Raw genomic sequence first — 24935 nt, 5'->3', positions numbered from 1 at the left:
ACCGCCCCTGACGGCAATACATGCTTGAATTCATTGAAGTAAGGAGTTGTAGAGGTTCCTAGTGTCATCCTGCGAAACATTCTTCCAGGCATTCATCAGTTGTTGCTCCAGATCTGCGATATTTTGTGCTGCCCGAATCTGGTGGCTTACTATGTCCCAGACATGCTCGATTGGTGAAAGGTCTGGTGATCTTGCTAGCCAAGAAAGAGTACCAATTGTGAAGAGACAGTCCAGAGATATGAAAGCAGTATGTGGCCTGGCATTATCTTGTTGGAAAATGGCCCCAGGATGACGTGCCATGAAGAGTAATGCAACCGGCCACAGGAAGGTATCAACAAATTGTTAAGCTGTTAAAGATGTATGGAGGATGACTAAAAATGACCTGTTCTTTAGAAAAATAGCACCTTGCACCATCACACCAGGGGTAGAAACCTCGCACCATCACACCAGGGGTTATGGCTGTATGCCTTTGTAAAACAAAGACTGATTGGGATTGCTGGCCCCGTCCTCTCCAGACATGAACACGTTCATCATCTGCTTCAAGAGTGAAGCAGGATTCATCGCTGAACACTATACGATGCCAGTCTCATGGCAGCCTTGATGATTGGCTGCAACACCACTCCAGATGACTCCGGCGATGTTGTGGGGTCAAAGGCAAATGTCTTAAAGGCCTCTGTGAGCATAACCCAACCTCGGACAAGTGCCGTGAGATGGTGAATAGTACCACGTAGAGGTATAGACGTGGCTGTAGTGCATTTAATAGTCGCCAGTGATACTGTTGGAGCGGTTCGGGCCTGACGAATAATCATCCTATCTTGTCTCGCATTTGTGATCCTTGGCGTTCCAGAGCCTTCATTTCATCACAAATTTCCTTGTAGCAACCATTGCTGCCAACATCTCAGCACAGCAGTGTCTATACATTGCAGGTGGCGGCCTATTGCTCGATATGACCACTGCTTCACGCAACCTTACAATGCGACCACGTTCGAAGTCGTTTAGTTTTTTTTGCAAAAGCGTGTATGTTAATTGCATTGTGTAAAAACAATACCTAGACCCATCAAATTTTGAATGATTTAGCTCTCCACCTGAACATGCACACCTGGATGTCCAAATTTTCAATTTTATATTTCCTATTTTGTAAAATTTTAATGAATTTTCGTTTAGCAAACTTAACAATTAGAAAGCCAGCAGTGGCAACACTATGGAATAAAACATTTTTATCTCCAATGCAGGAGTCTGTCTATCAAATATTCTAAAGATATGCTTTTTTTTAAAAATATTTTGTGATTTTGATGTTGAATTGAACTTTATGTGGCATAAATGTAAAGAACATGATATTTAATAAATAAAGTTAATGCACAAAATGTTAATAATAGACCAGAAAAAAGTAATAAAGCTAAAAAGATGAAAAAACGGGTTTAGCAGGAGTGAGTGTAACAGCAGACTGGTAAACTCAGTGAGAGCATTAAAATAAAAAATAAATTTTGGGGGGCAGTCATTAAAATTTGAAATTTTTCTTCTTCTCTTTTTCTTTTTTTTAATACTTACGAATATTTCCTGCACATGCTTCAAGCTTATCTGTGTCTCCAATAAATAAATTTCCATGTATCTTGTCTGGGACTGATGCTAGACATTTTGTAGCTTGGTGCGATCTCTGCAAGTCTGAAATTTTGTTGCCAGGCGCCTCCCCGAATTGTAAAGATTTATTTTCAATAAATTATCAATAGAAGGCGATGTCACCGAGCCTTCAGCAAGTTCTTGGACCTCTCTCATCATCCTGATCAGAAAGACAGGGTTGTCACTTAAAGAGGAGGATGAAATTCCCCGACTTTTCCAGGTGTGTTTTGAGAAAATTCCAATCTACCCACATAGTGCTCGTTGGCTGCCCGGAGAGGTAAATTAATTATGGTACCACTTGAAAACACAAAAATTTGCCAATTGCATATGACTTATTATATATATATGTAATCCTGAAAGCATTACTATTAGGTGTTGTTTTCTCCACTGAAGATTGAGATTAGAATCTGCCCAGTCTGGATTAAAAAATGAGTTTTTTTTATGAGTTTTATGTTTTTTCAAACAATTTGCTGCTAAACGAAAGAAAGAAAATATATTTAATGATATTTTTAAATAAATTTGGGTATTTTATATTTATTTAGCAGCATACATAAACAAAAATATGTGCATTAAATTTCGTGATAGTATGTCATCATACTGCTAGATGTAGTTTCAGAATTATGCCAGAGAAATTTGCTTGAAATTTGAAAGTATTATTAAATAATAATAAATAAATTTAGAGGAAAGAACAATATTAAATTATATAAATAACATTAAAATGAAGTTAATTACTTAAAAATTGAATTACAATAATCAATGCTATTTTGGCGAATATTAAATGTTAGCCTAGATGACTGATTACTATTTTTTTATTTTACTGCAAAATTAAAAAAAAAAGTGTGAAAGACTTTGCGATAAAATCCTAGTCTTCGCTACAGCCTTTGTACAATTTTGAAAACTGCCGCTAACACCAAAATGACTGGTTGGTACTACCCAACACCTTGGTCAACAGAGACTAAGAGACAGAAAGAGGTAACTGTTGTTACTGTTCATCATAATGTCGCCAAATCCCATGTGTACCGTACATGGAGGTTAGAATAAAAAAATATTTATTAAGATAAAAAAACTTCTAAGCTTGATTAAAAACAAAACAAAACAAAAAAAAAAAACAGGAATGGCTTCGTCCCAACGTAGAGGGAAACAGCTGCGTGCACGAAATATCTGTCGCCGAAGCTCGTGAAGTTCGAAGGTCAAGTTTATCAAGAGTACATAAAGCGAATATCGTTTTAAATTTTCTTAAACTTTAAAATTTTGCGCGTGTAAATTAATTAATAGATTAGATATTTTGAGCAAAAAAAGTACGAAAATCCGAGTTTAAGTTATCGCTAAAGTCAAAGAACGTTTCTTAACACAGGCTCCACAATTTCCTATACACATCGTGGAGGGGGAAATTCTCGACGTCAGGTTCCGTCGCCAAATCCCTTGGCAAGTTTTCCCCTCCGCTTTCTAGCAGCACTCTAGCAAAACTGATTTACATTATGTCTATGGAACCTTTCTTTCTTTACATAGACATTCTAACATTAGAACAGAGTACATGGGGGCTGTTCTAGCCTCCATAGTACCGTATATTAGGATTAAACCAATTTTGTTGTATATGAAAATGGGAAGGTATTTTCTTTAGTTCTGCATAACCTGCACATGCGAGTCTTAGGATTCTAGAGGTTGCTGGAAACCAAACTTGCTTTGCCTTTCTAAAAGACAATCTGATTGGAGCTGCGAAAATTGGCTCTATGCCAGCTGCCCAAATGACGCTCATTTGATACATAATTCGCCAATAAAGCCATCTCTTCCAACATTGGTGCAAAACTCGCTTTTTGGAGGATCACTGTATGACATCCCCTGACTTTTCCAGATTTTGACTAAAATATTTAAATTCCCTGACTATTTTGGTCAATTTTCAAATTCCCTGACTTTTTTCGGTTTTCCAGGTAGCGTCATGAAAGGCAGTTCAGCTAGATTTTGCATTGACTATTGCTAGTTGAATGAAATCACAAAGAAAGACAGCTACCTTCTTTGTAGAACTGACGACATTCTGAACACATTTTCTGGATGCAAGTGATTTTCAATGCTTGATTTAAAGATAGAATATAGGCAGATAGAGATACACCTTGATGAGTGAGAAAATATGGCATTTTCTACAAGGCAAGGACTTTGGCAGTTCAAGTTGATGTTGCTTGGATTATGTAATGTGCCAGCAATATTTGAACATCTCACAGAGACGTGCTGAGAGGTCTTTCCTACGAGACCTGTCTGATATACGTGGATGACATCATCATCAGGAAACGTTTTGAAGAACATTTAGAAAATACTAGAAAGGTGCTTCGGAAATTGAAGTAAGTTGATCTAAAGTTATGTCCTTTCAAAAGTAAGTTGTTCAGATAGGAAGTGACTTACCTCTTACATGTTATCTCTGCTGAAGGTGTGTGTATGAATCCAGAGAATTAGTCAGTCGTTAAAGATTTGAGACACCCCGAAAATGTTCATCAGCTGAGAAGTTTCCTAAGGCTTTGCACCTACTGTAGCAGAAGAACTTTTTTTCCATTGCAAGACCCCTTCAAAAACTGACAATGAGCAAGCAGAAGTTCTTATGGACAAAAGAATATGAGGATGCATTTAACAAACTGAAGGACGCTTTAACATCGGAGACATTCCTGACATATTCTCAACTCGATTTATTCTTGGCACAGATACAAGCAATGAGAGTGTTTGAACTGTTTTGTCCATAGAAATAAATGGTCAAGAATGTGTTGTATCATACTGGAGCAAGTTTCTGTCTAAACTGGAAAGAAATTACTCTACAGTATTCTGTTGTTAAAGCTGTAGATCATTTCTACCATTATCTCCATGGCAGAAAATTCTTATTCCACACAGATCATGTATCATTGGCCTGGCTCTAAATTTCAAGAATAGTGAAGGCGAAATAGCCATATGGATAAAGAGACTCCAGAAATTTGACGTCACTATCCTCATCATAAAGGATTTTCACACAGAAGTGCCAACACCCTTTCTAGAAGACCCTATCCAGAAAGCTGCTGATATTGTTCCAGTATAGAAACAAAATATGAGCTGCTGAATCTGGTTATCCATCATGTTACAAATTGAACATTGTCTAACTCAGACCCATTGAATGAAAGAGGGAAAGAAAGTCTGTGCGGGAGATGGTGACATTAAACCCATAACTGGATATTAGGAGATTGTATTTTATGTTTATTTATTTCCTAACAAAAAAATTAAAGTATAGAACAAGCAAAAACATTTTATAAATGCAAAAACGTAAGTTATGCCATTCACAAAAGAGTAATGTTATTTTTAATAGTTCGCTGGCTTTGCCGCAACATCCTCCCCACCCTGGTCAACCTCCAGGGGGATGACTAGCTGCACAAGTCGGGTAATGGTATGTCAATTGGTGCGCAGAACACAAGTACGGACTTTCTTGTCACGGCCAACGATTAGCTCCTCAACACGGGCCTTTTTCCAGGTGTGGCGAGGTCTAACATCTTCTTGTAGTAGGCAATGTCCCCTTTCTGGATTTTATTTGTATTAGATGGATTCCGCACTTGATGAAATGTACGCATGTCCATCAGATATTCCTTTTGCCATCTTTTCCAAAAGGAGTCCATCAAATGTTGACGAGTCTTCCACATACGATTTAAATTTGTTTAAGGATTTGTGGGGCTGGAAGTAGTTAATTTCTTTCCTATGAGGAATTGCATGGATGTTAAAGCTTCCTCAGAGTCATCTTTTGTTCCGTATTCCTGGACAGTTGGTCTACTGTTAAGAGCGGTTTCAATATCACATAATACAGTGATCAAACCAGCGTCATCCAAAAGAGCCTTACCTAATGCTTTCCGAAGGCATCGCTTAATTGAGCCTGTCAGTCTTTTCCATCATCCTCCCCACCAAACTGTTCGTGGGGTGATGAATTTCCATTTGATGTTGTGGTGGGCATAAAACTGTTGTGTCTTGGCAGAGGATATAGTATCCCAGAATAATTTCAGCTCTTTGTCTGCAGTGCAGAAAGTTGTGGCATTATCAGTGTACGTCGTATGAGGAAGTGAACGTCTAGATAAAACATTGTAATGTAAGTAGGAAGACGTCAGTACGCAGATCGGAAACTAATTCTAAGTGGATAGCTCGAGTTCTAGCACATGTAGAGATGAAAATGTAAGCTTTTGTAATGGAGTTATTTTTTACGTAGAGTGGTCCAGCAAAATCAATTCCGGTAGTTTCGAAAGGAAAAGACTTTTGAGTTCGCTCAGCTGGTAATGGAGCTTCTATCTGTTCACTTCTCTTTTGTTTCAATACTTTACATGGAAGGCAAGTCTTTATCACCTTTTTAATGGCTTGCCTTGCTCTTAATATCCAATATTCTGAACGAAGCTGAGAAAGCACAATCCGAACACCGAGATGATGCATTCTTAAATGTGTTTGCCGTATCAGTACGCTTGTAAAATGATGAGAACCTTCCAATAATATGGGATGTTTTTCTGCATGAGATAAATCAGAAAATTGTAGTCGACCACCAAGAAGATCACCAACATTATTCTTGAAAAAAGGGTTAATTTTTTTAATCCTTGATTTTTTAGGGAGTGATTTTCCTGTCAACAGAGCTTCATATTCTGAAGAAAAGGATTCTTTCTGAATGGTCTGTATCCAATAAATATGAGTTTGATTTAGTTCTGTGGCATGTAACTCACCCACTAACTTTTCATGTTTCCTACAGTTGTGAATAAAGCGAAGAATCCAAGATGTTACACGTAACAATTTAAAGTAAGAACTGTAGTTTCTAGCCTTTATGATTGGTTGAGTAGATACGATGTGAAGAGTCTGAACTTTTTTGCTTCTAAGTTATGACTTTAATCTTTAGAAATAGTATCAGAATGAGGCCAATATTCTGGAGATTTGACTAACCATGGAGGGCCGTTCCACCAAATATCCAGGTTTTTTAGTGTTGATGGTGAAACACCTCGAGAAAGTTTGTCAGCTGGATTGTGTTTGCCAGGGCAATGTCTCCATTGTGAAGGATTAGTATAGGAAATAATTTCTGTTACTAACAAAAGTTTTCCACTTGTTGGGGTCACTGTGTATCCACCCGAAGACAATTTGAGAATCACTCCATAGTGTTGCATTTGACGAACAGATGTTTGTTTCAGCACAGAAATATTGCAACAATCGTGCTTCCATCAGGGCTGTCAAGAGCTCCAAACGAGGTAAGGTAACTTTCTTCATAGGAGCTAGTTTGTTGCGATTACACACTAAATTCACATTCAATTAGTCATCTTTAAAGGTAACAATGTACAGAACTGCACCATAGGCATGTTCAGATGCATCACAAAACACATGAATAGCAAAAGGAACATGTGATGAAATGCCTATGCATCGAGGAATTTGAAAGGAGCAAATGTCATCAAGTTCTTTTACAGCTGCATAAAGTTGATAAATTAGCAGGTAGTAATTCATCCCACTTGGTTCCAAGAATCCATGTATCTTGGTATAAGATTTTCCCAAGGACAGTAAATGGTGAAAAACGTCCTAAGGGCTCATAAAAACTAGCTATGCAGCAGATTAACCATCTCTTTGTAAGTGGTTTGTCTGTAGAAACACAGATGGAAGTCTTGAATGCATGCTTCAAAGTATCAGAATTTGTATTCCAGCCAATACCTAAGACAGTTGTTTCCGTTTTGTGAGATTCTTCCTGTGTTTGTAATACATCTTAGAGTTTCAAAGAGCTTGTAGCCCATTTTTCCATAGGCAATTTCATTAGAGCCATTTAATTCTTGATCTCATGATGTAGCATTATAATGCATGATTCACTTTCCACACTAGCAAGAAAGTCATCCATATAGAGATGTGTATCTATCACTGGTGCAGCAATTAGAAATTCTGCGATATGTTTTGCAGCCAATTCTCGTGTGGCAGCACAGAGTAAAAACAGACTGCAAGTAAGGCCAGATGGTAAACAAGTAAATCTGCAAAGGTAGTTCGTTGAGATGAATCAGATTTTAAATTGTACCACAAAAACTTTGTGACGTCCCTATCTTCTTTATGTAGTGACAACTGTAAGAAAGCTTGCTTACCATCACATGTAACAGTGAATTCATGCAATCGAAATCTTGGTAGAGAACCAGTAGTTTCAGGAAGAAGATTTGGGCCAGCTTCCGAGGTATCGTTCAGTGAAGTCATTCCTGGAGCATGCGAGGAAGCATCAAACACAATTCTCCACTTGGTTTCAGATTGTGTTTTCTTTCTTACAGCATGTTGAGGAAGGTAACTGGCTTCTCATTGGATTCATCTATGGAACAAACGTCAACATGCTTTTGTTCAGTGTAATTCAGCATGCATTTGTCACATTGTGTCTTTAACACATCACTAGATACAAGTCTTTTTTTAAGAGAATAAAATCTGTTTTCCGCTATAATTGTTTGTAGGCAAAGGTGTGACCAATGGTTTTCTAGGCAGAGACACAGTTCTTCGATTGTCTTCAAAGTTGTAAGTTTTGCGAAGTTCTAATAAAATTTCTTCATTGCGGGTAGTCATTCTTCGTTTCTGCGCATCTTGTATCCCTATGGAGTCTAATTCCCACAAGCGATGTACCTGATATTTAAACAATCAGTTTTAACTTACACACGAACTTGACTTCTCAGCAATTGTAGTATTTGTTCTTGTTCCACTAAGAACCCATCCAAACTCTGATGGTACCATAACAAAAGATTCTGAAAGCTTGATTGGAGCTTCTGCAGAAACAATTTGCCAATAATGATCACCATCAATAAGTATTTCTATGGACAGCGGAGTCCTCCAATGGATCAGCAATTCTCAATCTTTTCTTCTGAGCAAAGTGAACTACTTCTGGTGGAGCAGTCGGATGTGTAGTATAGGAATTGGAGCTTTCAAATGCGGAGATTGAAAATGCTTGGTTGCTCCACAAACTTGAAAGTGACAGTTGAACACATCTACGTTATTCTTGTGAAGTAAAAGATGCAAATGCTTGAACTGAAAATGAGGCAGAACTGACAACTTTAAGCTTAAGTTTTTCAATGAGGTTTGTATGAACAAAACTTGCTTGGCTACCACCATCTAAAATGCAGCATGTTAATTTAGTAATGCCTGTGGGGCCAGTAACATACACACGCGCAGTTTGTAAATGTGTGAAAATTGTTTTAGGAAAGGTTATATGATTTACAGCACTATTAGTTATCTGCAGTTGATTGTTTTCAACAGGAGGACAAATAGAAACATAATGCCTTTTCTTGCATTTAGTGCATCATGCAGTATTTTTTCTTGGGCAGTTTGAAACTCTATGACCACGGTTAGTATAAAGCAGAGATTTGAAGTTTTAAGTTTCTGAAGGCGAGTATCATAGTCTGTAACAGTTTCACAATATTGAGGCCAGTGTCCTGTAGTATCACAAAATGAACAAAATGGCTAAATTTTGTTACGTTTGTTTACTGTTTTGGAATTGATATTAAAATTTTCTACAGTGTGTTTTACGGTGTGATCAGAAAAAGACATATCTTTAACTCTTTGTGCTCCAACTACACCTTCCACTTCTTCTGCCAAGAACTGCATCAATCTAGTAATATTACCTTTGTTTAGTTTTTCACGCTTGGCATAGATAATCCAGCGATAACAAATATCATTGGGGAACGCATGAATAATTTTTGGCACTAGGATTCTACCGTATGGTTCAATATTTTCACCCAGAGCACTTAAAGCTTGAATTCTTCTGTTACATTCTATGTAAAGATCATTTAGATGCATTAAGAGACGGGTCTTGAATAACATTTAACTGTTCTAAATAATCTAAGTGTGATTGGATAAATCGATCTTTATTTCCGTATCTTTCCTCCAACAATATTTTGTTGTTTCATAGGTGTCTCCTATTGCACTAATTCCATCAACAAGGCGTTTAGCTTCACCATCTAAATAACCTCTGAGGAAAACATGCTTATCAATAACAGAAAGATGTGGATTGGCATCTATAGAAGATTTAAACTGTTCCCAAAACATTGCTACTGTAGAAAAGCAAGAAACATTACTTCGCACGGCTTTCCGCTTTTGTTTCAGTTGTGTGATTGTGTCTACTGCTTCACCAGTCGATGCCATTGCCATTGCCCGAGTAGTAGAAAAGAACAAAAAACAAAACTAAGTTTTAATGTTGGAAGTAAAATAATTCAGCAAGAATAATCCAACAGTAGGAAGTATAAGTTCAAGTTCCTGTTTTGTAAATGGTTGTTTTCGGCACCAGATAATAGGAGATAGTATTTTATGCTTATTTATTTCCTAACATAAAAATAAAGTATAGAACAAGCAAAAACATTTTATGAATACAAAAATGTAAGTGATGCCATTCACAAAATGGTAATGTTATTTTTAATAGTTCGCTGGCTTTACCGCAACACTGATATAAAGGAGTCTTCAAATTGAAAACTTATCTGATAGGACATTTCGATCTATAGTCCTACAACAAAACAATATCAGGCTCTCTGGGACTCACTCCATATTTGAAATGGGATCTTGTACTGAAAACTCGATTTGGATGATGGAAATGCATTCCAATTGCAGTTTGTAAGATATATTTTAATTTAGTTCACCTTTCCTATCTTATCTCGTTTCAACTTACAGTTCCCTACCAGAATGAGTTTTTAGAATTGTGTTGAATGCAAATGAGGAAATAATAGTATTAAAGTTCAACTGACTGTGAGAGAGAGAGTTATGAATCCTGAGTAGCACACATTTTCTTTTGGGCTATGTCTATCTAAGCTGTTGTTACACTGGACCATATTATTATGTGCTTTTTGATAGTTCACTAGCTAGTTTAAGTTTACGAGCCAACTACATTAGAATTGTGTTAGCTTTGGCTAAATCTTTAAGCTGTTAGTTAGTTCTTATTTCTTACTTTTAAGTTTAAGCCCAAAGGAAAATGGTCAATTGTTAATCTTATTTTGAGTGAATAAAGGGTAAGTAACCCTTTTGAAGTTTATGCTTTCTGTTCTTTGAACTAAGCAATAATTCGCTTGCAGTTTGCTAGGTTCCTTAACACTTAATTTAACAGAATAAAAGTGAGGAACTGTAAGTTGATACATCCAAATCTCGGATGTCCTTAAAGAACTATATAGCAGTCCGATAGGAGGTCACTTTAATATAATGAAAACTTTGCATAGAGTTCGAGAGCACTGTTAATGGAGTAAAGCAAAGGCTGACATGCAAAAGTGGTGCCATCTTGCGATGTCTTAATAAGCCTTCCAGCAAATCGAGAAATCAAAGGTACTGGAAATTTCTCGTTGGCCGAGGAAAAACTGTACGAGACTGTAGAGAGCATTTGTTCCACCATTATCACGTTAGTTCAAAGTATTGAAAGATCTTCATACGAGCTTCACTCTTTAGATGCTCTTTGCATTGCATTGTGTTTAACACTCATAGTAGTTTGAAATGTTAACTACTGATTGTGCTCTGTTATATTGAGAATAGCTGTACAAGTACTTTTGTGAAAAGTTCCAAAAATGTAAATTGTTCTTTTTACTATGTTTTGGAATGTAAGGGCCAGAATTAATTTATATGCAACTGACAGTATTTTGTTTAATGTTTCTACTTTTTAATGTTAAATGGCATTCCAAAAATTATCTATTCTTATTAAGATATGAATACTTACATGCATTTCCCAGAAATCTGTTTAAAAATATTCTTAATATTTTTGCTTGGAATTGCAGGTGTAGCAATAATAACTAATACTTCTATCTCTATAACTAATACTTCTATCTCTATAAATTTCTTAGGGTCATTTCTCATTTCAAATGTCAGTTTTTTTGCATAAGATTTTATGACTTTCCTCGATCCAAAAGCATTAACATTTCCTCATGGAATGTTCTTTTAACACCAAGGGCATTTGTTAAGGATTTTACAATCCAAGATTTCTCGTTTCTACTAACTATTAGTATTGAGTATAGTTCATATTTTCATTGATCAATTCATAATTGTACGAATCTGCAGTAAAATGCTATTCCTTGACTCAAAGTCAGATAGATTGCTTTGGTTAAGTGCATTCGAATTCACCTTTCCCATTTCATTTTCTGGTGATTTATCGTTAGTTTTACATTGCAAATGGTGGTAAACCATACTCTTGCAGATTCTATGAGGACTGAGTTTAATTTTACAAAAATGCATCAAACAGAAACATGACAAACACTAAAATTATCTTTTTTTTTTTTTTTTAATTTTCCCTTTCTATGATACATTTGAACATACAAAACTTACGGTTCTTACTTTTACAAAATGCATAATTCTTTTTAACATTTAAAGCATAACTCATAGTTGATATATTCTATTTAGTATTAAAATTTCTAGTGTTAAATTTTATGAAATAAATTTTTGATTTGCTACTAAAATTAGTCATTTAAATCTACTACTAAATGAATAGTTTGTTTTCATAGACTGTTTTCCTTTGTTTTAAAAAGTGAATACATTTCTAAAATTCCAGTTATTATTCAGATATGTTTTACTGAATTCTGGTGCAATTCTTTTTTTAGAATCCTTTCCAGTAAAATAGGATTCTATAAATTAATGGAAGGTTTTTATCAGTCCTAATCAGCTTTTAGAATAAGTATTGTCTTTATGAAACAGTTTTATCAATTCATTTAAATTGACTGTACTTCTGATAACAGGTATTTTACCTGTTATCAGGTATTTTACCTGTTATCAGAAGTACAGTCAATTTAAATGAATTGATAAAACTGTTTCATAAAGACAATACTGTTATCAGAAGTTTATTTTACTTGCTGCACTTGTCTTGTTAAAATCTTAAGTAATATTGGGTTTTAACAAATGTTTCTTGCCATCGGAAATATCGTCTATGCAAATCATTCACCTTGGCATATTTAATCACATTATGTCACACAATTTTTGGCATTTGAAAGAAAGAGACTTGCTTTAGAACACTGTGTTATGAAATTTGTAAAAAAAAAAAAATGTTATCATTAAGTATAAGGTGTCTGAAATGGAACTATCATGCTACCAGATTAGAACCGTCATTTACTTCCAGTTATGTTACAAAAAGTCAGCTGCAGAATATCACCAAATCATGTGTATAGCTTTAGTTACTAATATCGTATCATATGACACTGTGAAGGTTTGGTACAGAAAGTTAAAAAAACATTGACATTCAAGAAGCAGAGTGCTGTGGCTTGCCTACTGATGTTGATGAGGCCCGCCTCCAAGAACTTGTGGAAGAACATCACATGAGAGCTTGCTAAGGAGTTAGACATTATTGCCATGTTTATCAGTCGCGCTATGCATCGCATAAGCTTGACGTATAAGTTCAGTTCCTGTGTGCCGCATGAGCTGACTCAAGCAGATAAGGACAGATGTGTTTGGGCCTGCAGTAATCTGCTTGAATATCAATGCAATGACAATATTCTGGACCAGATCATCACTTGTAATGAAAAGTAGATTTACTTCAACAACACAGGCCAAAAAGAGGGTTGGTTTGTGCCCTGTGAGCCTGTCGACAGCGTTGCAAAGCGCAATTTGACTAACAAAAAGATCATGCTTTGTTTCTGGTGGGATTGCCAAAGGATAATCCACAAAGAGTATCTGGAAAAGGTAAAACCCTCATCTGTAAGGTATACAGTGATATGCTTGTCTGTGATGATGCTGCTGTCAAGGAAACACGTCGAACTGGCCCAAAAAGATTATCTTCCATCAAAATAATGTAAATCCACATATGTTTGCATTCATTGGCTAGACTCTGCACAGATTGGAATGGGTTCTTTTGCCACACCCACCATATAGCCCTGGCATCACTCCTTCAGACTACCTACCTTTTTCTGCACCTTCAGCTACATCTTGCTGGTGCTATCTTCCATTCTGCGCTGGACATCCGAAATGAGGTTGATCTGTTTTTGGACTTGTGGCCATCAAGTTTCTGGGCCGAAGGCTTTGAAACAGTACCAAAATGTTGGCAGAAAATCATAGATTCAGGTGGTGATTAATATCTGCGCTAAAGGTATTGTTTTTCATGTATTTTATTAAGAACATTTTTTTCCTCAACTTTGCTTATGTGGACATTTTCAAAATAATTTGCATATTATTATAAAAAATAATGATATGAAAAATAAACATTACTTTCTATCCTTACCAAATCTTGAAAATTAACAACTTTTAGTTTGGAATATATTTATTATTGTCAATAACAGTATTTATCAGTAACATCATATTCCTTACTACTGTACTCCTCAGACTAGTAGCTCATGAATATATGAAGTAATCTCAGCAAAATGACTCTACATCTTACTTGTGTGCATATTTATTGCATATCTTTATACAATTATTTTACATAATACTGTATTTCAACATGTACTTACCAAGGCTATTGAACTCTAGCTGAAAAATCATATTTGTTTTCTTGGTTTAGGGCTATTATATTAATACCTTCTATGAGAGATTTTTCTTCACACTAGATTGTCAGAAGGAGGGATAGATGCTATTTGAAATAGCTTTGTCTCAGTTACTACAGATAAATGGGATTATTGTGCCTTAAAACATTAACGCCCGTCTAACCCACCAGTGGGTCATGCTTGTCTGTTCCGTGTGGCGGCCTGACCTACCAGTGGGTAATACTCGTCTGTTCCACATGCTTGATTGTTCCGTGGGCCAGCATGACTCACCGATGGTCATTCTTGTATATAAAAAAATACTATAATATGCTTGTATATCAAAAAATAAAATTATTTTATTATAAAATATATAATTATATAATATAATAATTTAATTTTATAATTTATAATTTTAATTATATAATTTGTCACTTCTCCACCCTAAGAAAAGAAAAATGAATATCCCCACCGCCATCAACGTGTTAAATATTGGGAGGAGAGATACAGAAGAGCTGAGTAGATCGCCTTTCAACATATTTCCCTCCACAGCTGATACATTTTTGCCAATGTTCTGGAAACATTTTCATGTCCTTTTCAAGAAGTTTTTCAATTAGCTGTGTATCCACTCCTGAACATTGACAGTTGACTGTATCATTATCCACTAACTGCATGCAAAGTGGGATTTAAGTCTAGGACTCAGTCTTCAAATATTATACCCACATTCAATTATGGTAACTGTGAATTTCCAAAATCCATCTCTTTAATCTTAAAGCTGCCACAGAAGTGATGGTTTCCATGTGCATCATTTTCTTCTCGTACACCTTGTGATAGTGCAAATGCTTCATCGACCCAAGTTCTCTGATAGTGATGTGCCTATTCTTCTGAATAACCATATTCACACGATGAATATTTATCAGGGTGACAGATGTTCTGAACTCGCTCTCATCCCTCAGTGAAGTACTGAAATGCATTTTAACAAACACTGCTTTCTGTGATCCCAATGCATTGTTCCACGTTCCAAGGCAGCTGCTATTGGACTACTTGCTATTGTAAGACATAACTGAGCAAATTCTGATCTGCATGGGAAGTAAGGTGGGGATAGTGGCTGTACTCAAATGCATGTGATGCAGTGCATGGGCAGTGTAATCTTGGTCATATTTGAATCTACTCTTATAAAATATAAGAATTTTTAAAAAATTGATTTGACTCGTATGTATTAAGCATTTAAGTGGGACATTTAGGCTGGAATGAAGATTACATTTTTAAGATAAAAATTTCATTTTATATATATATATATATAATAATTTATTTCGTAAACAGTATTGATTAATTGATTATATTATCTCCTAAGTTTAATTAAAGTAGAATTATTTTAAAAGTGTGCATCCATACTGGTAAGTTATATTTTGAAAGATGTTTTGAAGTAATTTGAAAGCAAAATGTAATAATGTTTTAACGGGGACTGGAGTTAAATCATCACGAAGAATAATATTTCAATTGTAAAATGAAAAATTAAAACATGTAATCATTGTCATTGATTGGAAATTAGTTGACTTTTCAAGGGGAACAAACCAACTCCCGTTCAATGAACAATAATTGATAAAAATTGACTAGAATTGCCGGTTTGGCTTTAACTTATAACTCGAGTAAAGACGAAACACTTTCGTATTTACGTATTTTTATCAATTATTGTTCATTGAACGGGAGTTGGTTTGTTCCCCTTGAAAAGTCAACTAATTTCCGATCAATGACAATGATTACATGTTTTAATTTTTCATTTTACAATTGAAATATTATTCTTCGTGATGATTTAACTCCAGTCCCCGTTAAAACATTATTAACATTTTGCTTTCAAATTACTTCAAAACATTTTTCAAAATATAACTTACCAGTATGGATGCACACTTTTAAAATAATTCTACTTTAATTAAACTTAGGAGATAATATAATCAATTAATCAATACTGTTTAGGAAATAAATTATTATTAACTAACTTTGCAGCAATTGCGCAAGTAATAATAACTAGTATTCGCACTAAATGGATTTAAGATCATACAACATTATATATATATATATATATATATATATATATATATAATTGTCATTCCCCCTTTTTAAAGTATTATTGGGATTAAGAAAAGCTTTTCAAGCTAGTAATATGATAGATTTTCATTTTATCTTTGAATTATTTTATGCAGAATGAAAGGCTGGTGGAGAATAAACCATTTCATTGCTACAATCCAAGCTGGGGTTATAATTGTATGGTAAGTGAAATTTTATTGTGCTTTTTAAAATTGAAGTTTATTTAGCATAAATAGCATTTGCTATTTAGTTTCTTTGTAGTTTGTAATTACTTTTTCTGCTTATTCTGGGTCAAGATGCTAACAAATGAAATGCAGTGTAATTTTAAAATTAGGAGAATTTATTATCTGAATTCATTTTGGTTCTGTTCTTGAGCTCTTGATGTAAATCTAACAATTGAAACTTTAATTGAAAAGTATAAAGAATTAAACTTATTTTAGCTAACTCAGAACTCTTAGAAAAGCAAATTCTTGTTTATTTATTTATTTTTATTTGAATTATGAGCATTATTATTGGTAGGCATAAAATTCATGTGTTTTTGATATATATTTTTTTAATTAATAGGCCAGATGGTTTTATGTATGATCAGTTCCGGAAGCAATTCACTTTATACACTTGCTATACGAGTAAGTTATTTTTTTGAGGCAGATCTTTTCTGTTTTAAACTGTGTGTGAATACATAAACTATACTGTATTACTTTAAGTCACACTCTTTTTTATATTTTTAAGATGTAAAAATTGGGGTGTGGCATAAATTCAGAGTGAATATTTTAACATTTTATTTCTGTAAATGTTCCATTCTGTTGTGATCTTTTAAAATTCCTTATGTGATGTAATCTCTGTAGGCCCTATATTCTGCTGCCCAGTCCAATTTCTATAGTTCTTATATTCTGCTGCCCAGTGCCTATTCTAAATTTTAAAAAAATTGCATCCCTAAATTCTGTTGATCGTTGCTTCACTGACTTCTAAAAATCATTGCATACTGGTTCTAGTGAATTTTTAGGAATAAAAAAAAGAAAATATTAATAGTGAACATGTAAATTGGTAATGACATTCAGGGTATCCAACTATATATATTTGTAACTAATTGTTCATCCTTAATTTATCTCTGCGTTTTGAGGTGAATTATCATCTTTCCTTAATCCTTGCTGTGGACGTCGGATGCAATGCAAAAATATAAAAATTAACATAAATGTTTATTCATTACAGCTAATGATACTTAAAATAATATAAAACAACTTACCACCTCAGGTGTTTCAGCAGCTTATTGGAACTTTGTATTAATACTGTATATTAACTGTATTATAACTTCAGTGACTCTCTATGCAAAGATACAACACTAAGTAGGTCAGACAGGCAAAGCACAACTAACTTTCAATGCATACCAATATCACCAGTATCAGGTACAGTCAAAAGTCTTTCATCCGGACTCGTCGGGACTTCAGCGATTCTGGATTATCGGTTTTTCTGGATTATAAATCATCCAGTTTAAATCTGGTAAGATGGCATGCAGAAATTATAAAATTAAAAATATGAAACCGTAATTTATGAAATAAAGAGCAATTATGATCTAAAGGGTATCAAAATTTACAAAAAAAAAAACAAAAAAAAAAAAAAAAAAAGCTTAATATTTATTTGTTTACTTTATTAAACATTTCTTTCAGTGCACGCGTGCAATACATTATGCATAGTCAAAATTAGAAAATTGCAACCAGAAAACTATTTGATTGTATTCGTGATATTTATAATGACGAGGAATTTGATTTAAATCATATCAAAGACAGAGTACATCGAGATGAAACACTACATTTAGTAATGAATTATAAGCCGAATAAAATAAAAACATCTGCCCTGAAGATAAGGATAATGCTGACAAATCAACTTCCAGTTCATTGCGCGTCTTTGCGACTCCCTCCCTTTCCCCCCGCAGAGCAGTGTGAAATTGATAAAAGATTTTGGAATGGTTAGAGAAACAAAGGATATGCCTTTATCCATTTTTTGCAGCAATTCCACTTTTTGTTTGATGGACATCAAAACATGCTTTCGGTTTGTAGATAGATCCTTTTGCAGCTTCAAAATCGGAAATTCTTTTTGACAAAATCGAAAGTTCAAGCTTACTTTTATAAAATTGCTCTAACAATCTGCAAAAAATAATAAGCCAGATCCAGTTAGAAGATTAGGAAAAACACAATCTGCAACATTAACTGAAATAGATAACTAGATAATTTTAGCTTCACTTATACCGTCCGTTATACATTAAATGCGCATGCGTAAAGGTATTATGCGCATGCGTTGATGCATGCACAGAAAGTTTGTAGCTTTGAGGTCTGGATTATAGATCATTCCGGATTATGGAGGTCTGGATTATAGATCATTCCGGATTATGGAGGTCTGGATTAAAGACTTTTGACTGTATTTATATCTGCTCGCATCAGCATCTTTCTCTCTCTTATCAGGCAGCAGCAGTGGCAACAGCCAAGCTTCTGTTACAAATCTTGCTGGTTATGATGTGTCTTCTAATGTAAATCTATCTCCCTTGACATAAGATTTGCATAAACCTCTGGACTGAATGAGTAACTGATGAAACAAGACATAAAAGAAAGAATTAAAACTAATTTTTAGTGAAACTTATTGTCACTATCATTAAATCTTCTTTAAAATATGTGGGACTATTATAAATGTGAAATATAAATAATATAAGTGTATTTTTGGAGGAATTTTATAATTTAATATTAATTACATGATATATTTTACAAAGTTGATTTTGTTCTTGAATATTTTGTTGCTCATTTTATTAGATTATGTTTAATAATAATGTTACAGATTTATTTTATTCTTAGAGTGGTATTACAGAAGTGAAGTTCATATATACTTTAATTTATTCAGTTCCCTATGCTGATAGGTCCACATTTTTTTATTAATGATCTTAAAAGTATTTAATTTCAATGTATAGAAATGTTTATGAGCTGCGTTGCCCCTATATGGCATTATTACTTCAATTTTAACCAAGAATGGGCATCTTCACAGGTCTTCATTTCTTATTATAATTTAGATGTAATTTAAGTTTTCAAATTTTCCAACTGAAGGGATTTTATCTTTTTATCTCCATTGTATCTTTTTTCATAATCTTTGAAAATTTTGACTGTTATATAAAGAAATTTTTTGGAAATAAAAGTGTAATAATATATTTTTTATATCGCTGATGTGGGAAGGGGAAGTAAGTGACTTACCAAAGTTGAAACAGTATTAATTTAACAAGTGTTATAAGACAGTTCATAGATAATTCAAATGAGATAAAGTTATGCCATCCAGTAACAGTTGAATTTTTTATTTTTTATGTCATAATATTTTGTATTAATTCTTATAGAGTTTCAGATGATTGAGAATAATAAAAGAGTTAAAAATGGTGCAATAAAATCCCTTTAAAACTAACTTAATTTCTCTGTTTTCTCTCTCTCTTTTTTTTTTTTAATGTACTATGTTGCATTATATACTAAATGTTACATTTTCAACCAAGTGAAGAATTTTCTAAAGTTCCTACTTACTCGTTACTGTTTTTGTTATATGATTTATTATAAATCAAGTGTTATAAGACAGTTAATGATTTATAATAAATCATATAACAAAAACAATTATAATTATAAGTTATAATCTGTTTTGACTTTATGTTTTACTAATCATGTGTTGAGTTTGAATTATATTTGCTTATATGTACTTTTCTTGTTAATTTCATTAGGCATTCTCCAGTTTCTACAATTTAACTACCAGCAAGGTTGTTTGTATAGATTACGAGCTCTTGGCGAGAGACATAAAATGGATATTACTATAGGTACTTTACAGAAAATGAAAATATTATCTGTTATAAATGAACAAAGTGTTTCAGTAACCAAAATGTTATTCGTCAGTATTAATTCCAAATTTTATCATTTAATTTAAATAGCATGGAATATATACACATCCACTACTGTATCTTACCACTAAATATTGGGTCATCTAGAGAATTCTGTAGTTTTTTCAAATCAAGGCATATTTTCTTTTAAATATTTTGTTACTGCTGATCATGATGCTGAAGAATGAACATTATCGAAACAGATGTGTGAATACTATCTTTTCTGCTCACATTGTATAATTCTAGCATATGTTGTGGCATAGTTTTTGTTTCATTGCTCTGCTAAGAATAGAAAACCCAAATATTCATTTTCATCATATTATGTTTTTTTTTTTTTTTTTTTTTTTTTTTTTTTAAAGAAACATTGTCATTCCAACTACTCGTTAAAACACAAAAAAGATGCCTCAAAGATGATGCCTTCTTTGGAAGACCATGCTTTGTAAACAAGGGTGTATTAAAAGGAACTATTTCTAAAAATCTATGTTATACAGTTCAGGAACTATCATATAGACTGACTATTCTGAAAAGTACTGTGCATGATCATTTAAAAAAGACTGGATATGTAAACTGTTACAATGCATGGGTATTTTAAATTTTAACAAAACAGAATATGCTTGAAGGAATTTCAACATAACTTCTTTTCTAAAGCAAAATAAAGAAGCTCCTTTTTAAAAACAGTTCAGTACTAGAAACGAGAAGTGTATACTATGCAAATAATGTTGCCATAAAAAAAAAATCATTTTCAGTAACATCAAGGGGGACTGCATGCCATGAAGGTAATGCTTTTTCTGTGGTGGGAATACAAAGGAATTGTGTATTATGGATTGTGGCCGCCAAATCAAGCATTAAATTCAAAAAAATATTCCCAAATGGCAATATTCAGCAGACCTTGCCCTCTCAGATTTTTATCTTCAAAACTGTCACTTCAGAATACTCTGAATGGCTTGAAATTAACTTCTTTTCAGACAGTCAAACAGCACCTTTATAATTTTATAATTTCTTTACAAATAAACCTAATAACTTCTTTAAAAAAGGAAATTTTCCAGCTGCTGGAGAGATGATCATAGAACAAATCATAGAACAAAATTGTAGTATGTGATTCAATGAAATTTCTTTATGTTTTTATAATGTCTTATTTGTATTTGTCACCAAAAAGCCAGAGACCTATCCAGCATCAAATATATTTACACTAGAGAAAATTTAATGTCTTGAAAATTTTGTTATAAAATTATGCACATTTATTTATATAAATTGTTGCAGTTTCTAGTCGATCACATAATCTGAGAGTTTGTAAAAAAAAGAAGCGAAGACAAGTATATTAAGTTAATTTTCTAAGGATACAGAAAATGTTTGTACTCGTGGATATATGAAATGTTTTCAGTCTTGCCAACTCTTCCAGTTTTCAGCTGCATTCTATCCAATCCAGTGTACTGTATTTTTCTCTTGATATTCTCTTATCCCTAAAATTTCATATGTTTCCTATTAGTTTGATTTTTTATTTCATTATTTTCATCAAAAACATAATTTCTGGTGTCTGAAATCATGTGCTTCCCCCCCCTTTTTTTTTGTGAATGCTCATTTTACATCAGTTGCATCAGTTGTCATGATCCAGTTCTCCAGTGGGCATCAAGTCATTTTGTATGCATTAGCCAATGAGGAAGATGTTTGTTTTGCAACTTTCTGTTTTAGCACCATGTCAACCTCTAGCAGTAATATGTGGAAGGTGTTTGGTGCCACTGCTAATTATATGACCTTGTCCACCTGATGGTGCCATCTATATTAGATAATCAATACCATTTTGTCAATCATTTTATGCAGCTTGGAGCTGTTAATAATGCTATTCGTTGTTAACATGACACCTATGAAAATCAATGTCCTCAGCTGCTTTGCACGAGTTGAAATACCTGCTGTCCATAACATAGTGCTCAAAGTGGTTGCACTAAAACAGCTGTCTTAGTGCAAGTAATTTAGAAATGTCAACCAGAAATTACCATCCATCTAGTTTAAAGAATTTAAAAAAACATGGAGTGTCTACTTTTTTTGGAGGCGGTCTTTATTTTGAAATTGAGAGAGATGGTAATATACATTATCATCAGAATTATAATGCAAGCTTGGATCATGATTGGAAAGAGTTTTTTAATTTAGCTGCCAGTTCTTGGACTAGTTTGGTCTGTTCAAAATTTTACCATTTCAAAACATTGTGAGAAGTGATTTCAATGTGCCAAATATGCAAAGGAGAAACAAACTTCATAATTTTATTAGCCGCAAAACTTTTCTTTCAAAGCAACGAGAATAGCCTGAACATTTTGAGGGTGCTTTGATAACTACAGTCAAAAGTCGTTAATTCGGACACCCATAATCCGGAATGATCTATAATCCGGACCTCAAAGCTACAAACTTTCTGCACATGCGTCGTGTCGACGCGTAAGACCTTTACGGTGCGCGTTTAATGTATAACGGACGGTATAAGCTAAGCTAAAATTATCTAATTCAGTTAATGTTGCAGATTGCGTTGTTCCTTAATCTTCGAATTGGATTCGGCTTATTATTTTTTGCAGACTGTTAGAGCAATTTTATAAAAGTAAGCTTGAACTTTCGATTATGTCAAATAGAATTTCTGATATATATTTACTAATATGCAAAGGATCTACAAAGCGAAAGTACTCGTATGTTTCGAAGTCTATTAAACAAAAAGTGGAATTGCTGCAAAAAAATGGATAAAGGCATATCCTTTGTTTATCTAAACTTTAACATTTGTTTATCTAAACTTTGTTTATCTTTAACGCCGCGGTGCCCAATGAATTGGAAGTTGATCTGTCAGCACTATCCTTATCTTCAGGGCAGATGTTTTTATTTTATTTGGCTTATAATTCCATGCTAAATGTAGTATTTCATCTCGATGTACTTCATCTTTGATGTGATTTAAATCAAATTCCTCGTCATTATAATTCGCTTCCGATAGCGAAGAAAGTGACAGAGGTTATTGAAAACGAAAAAATTTTGATTGATAAATTAGTCGGTATTCTCGACACAGCAATTATAGGACTTGAACAGCGGAACTTTGTAACTGAACAAGAAATTATGTCTGTTTATAGAATTAAAGAGAATGTATTATCACATAAAAAACGAAGCAAGTTACACTGAAAGAAATGTTTAATAAAGTAAACAAATAAATATTAAGTTTTTTTTTTTTTTTTTTTTTTTGTAAATTTTGATACTCTTTAGAGCAGTGCTCCGCAACCAGTGTGCCGCAGAACACTGGTGTGCCATGAGTAGGATATAGGTGTGCCGCAATCAGATACATGTATTTGACATTTTGCAATTTTTTATCATGTGTTTAATACACAATGACATTTTTTTTTCCTTAATAATGTCTATTTTAAATGTTTTTATATATTTCACTGTTGTGTGGTTGAGTGTGTGATTGTAAGTGTGTCAGCATTTGAATTTTTCGGCACTTCCTTGATAACTTGGAACTCTTTTGTGTGCCACGAAATTCCAGAAAGCTTTTTTGTGCGTCGCAGGTGAGAAAAGGTTGCGGAGCACTGCTTTAGAGCATAATTGTTCTTTATTTCATAAATTTCCATTTCATATTTTTAATTTTATAATTTCTGCATGCCATCTTACCAGATTTAAACTGATGATCTATAATCCGGAATCGCCGAAGTCCCGACGAATCCGGATTAACGACTTTTGACTGTATAAAGATTTCAAAATACCGTCACGAAAATGTTTTCCTGCTAGTTTTCACATGTGTGTTAAGAAATGAGATGGACACCGGTCTTGTTGCAGTTTACTGAATTTAATGTTTTCACTTCAGAATAAATTTTGATTAGTTTGTTTCTTAAAGCATCATATATACCAGTGGCTGCAGGAATAAGGATAATAATTAACTGAGCTTATGATTTCTGGCTGTAAAAATATGATTGAATTTGGTGCTCTCAGCAGTTATGTTCGAAATAAAAAAATTAGGCCTGAAGTTGCACAAACTACAAAACGAGATTGTTTTGCAGAAAGGAGGAGATTTTATTGCATCTGTAATATCTTAGGGATAAGATAAGACAATATTGTCTGGCATATTGAACAAAATTATTAACAAAGCATAAAATTAATGAAAAGTTAATTAAGTTACGAGGAAATTAAAGTTCTTACAAAAATTTAAAGTAATAAATGAGATGTTACCTTGAATTAGTTATTCGAATGAAAATTATAGTGACAGTGTTGCAATCCTAAAACTGACTGAGTGGTAAAATATACATGTGATGGTTATCACACAATTAAGCCCATAAAATTCATTTTCAAAAGTTGAAATAGTTTGTTTCATGGGTAAGTTGTAAGACATCCTGTGAGAAATCAGCATCAGATATGATATTATATAGTTATGGCAGTTGATGAAAATGGCTGGCAATAAATTGCTGTAAGATATATGCTTTGCTTTGTGTCACTGCTACAGTCAACAGAATACACTAGTATAGTTGACTGTAAATTGTAAAACATCATACAAATAAATATTTAATCCATACATAGCTTAACCCATTAGAATACATTGCTATAGTTGATTGTAAATCATCACATCTTACAAATGAATAATTAATCCATATGTAGCCTAACCTATTAGAAATTAATCAGTCAAGGAAATGCACATCATGATGACTAGTGACACTAAAGGAACAGAATATTTTGATGAAAAGTATTCAAACCATGCTACGTTGACTGATGAATGCAAGCAAGGGAAATTTTCTATGCATGCATGCACTACATGAAAATTATTTTAACATCTTGTGGTGCCATCTGGCAAAGTTCAAAGTTTACATGTATTTAACTGTTAATATGCGACAAGCACAAAGCAAGTATGAAACAGTCCTCAGCATTTCTGAAGTTGCTAAACAGTGCGAGTTTCATGTGCTTGTTGAAGTTGTTTAAAGATTTCTCAGGGTTTGTGTGGTCCTTAAGAGTCCTTAAGTTTTTTGGAATCG

The 24935-nt window shown here is 33.7% G+C and overlaps 1 protein-coding gene across 6 annotated transcripts in view; it reads left to right on the top strand.

Annotated features, from left to right (window-relative positions):
- LOC118204846 (transmembrane protein 120A-like) overlaps positions 1–24935 on the top strand; it is a 107271-nt gene that overhangs the window by 60871 nt on the left and 21465 nt on the right. For 5 of the 6 annotated variants that reach the window (XR_015042108.1, XM_085820402.1, XM_085820400.1 and 2 more), the window contains 3 exons: positions 16187–16252; positions 16635–16696; positions 19807–19899. Coding sequence is in view for 5 of the 6 variants with exons in the window: in XM_085820402.1 (XP_085676528.1) it covers positions 16187–16252; positions 16635–16696; positions 19807–19899 (221 nt within the window). In the remaining variant the exon portion in view is untranslated. The remainder of the gene's footprint in view (positions 1–16186; positions 16253–16634; positions 16697–19806; positions 19900–24935) is intronic. The other variant, XM_085820404.1, reaches the window with a different exon arrangement.

This window comes from Stegodyphus dumicola, chromosome 7 (assembly GCF_044657685.1).
Source record: "Stegodyphus dumicola isolate Sdum_Otavi_A_Nest chromosome 7, ASM4465768v1".
NCBI lineage: Eukaryota > Metazoa > Arthropoda > Arachnida > Araneae > Eresidae > Stegodyphus > Stegodyphus dumicola.
This window is presented reverse-complemented; position numbering and strand designations above follow the sequence as displayed.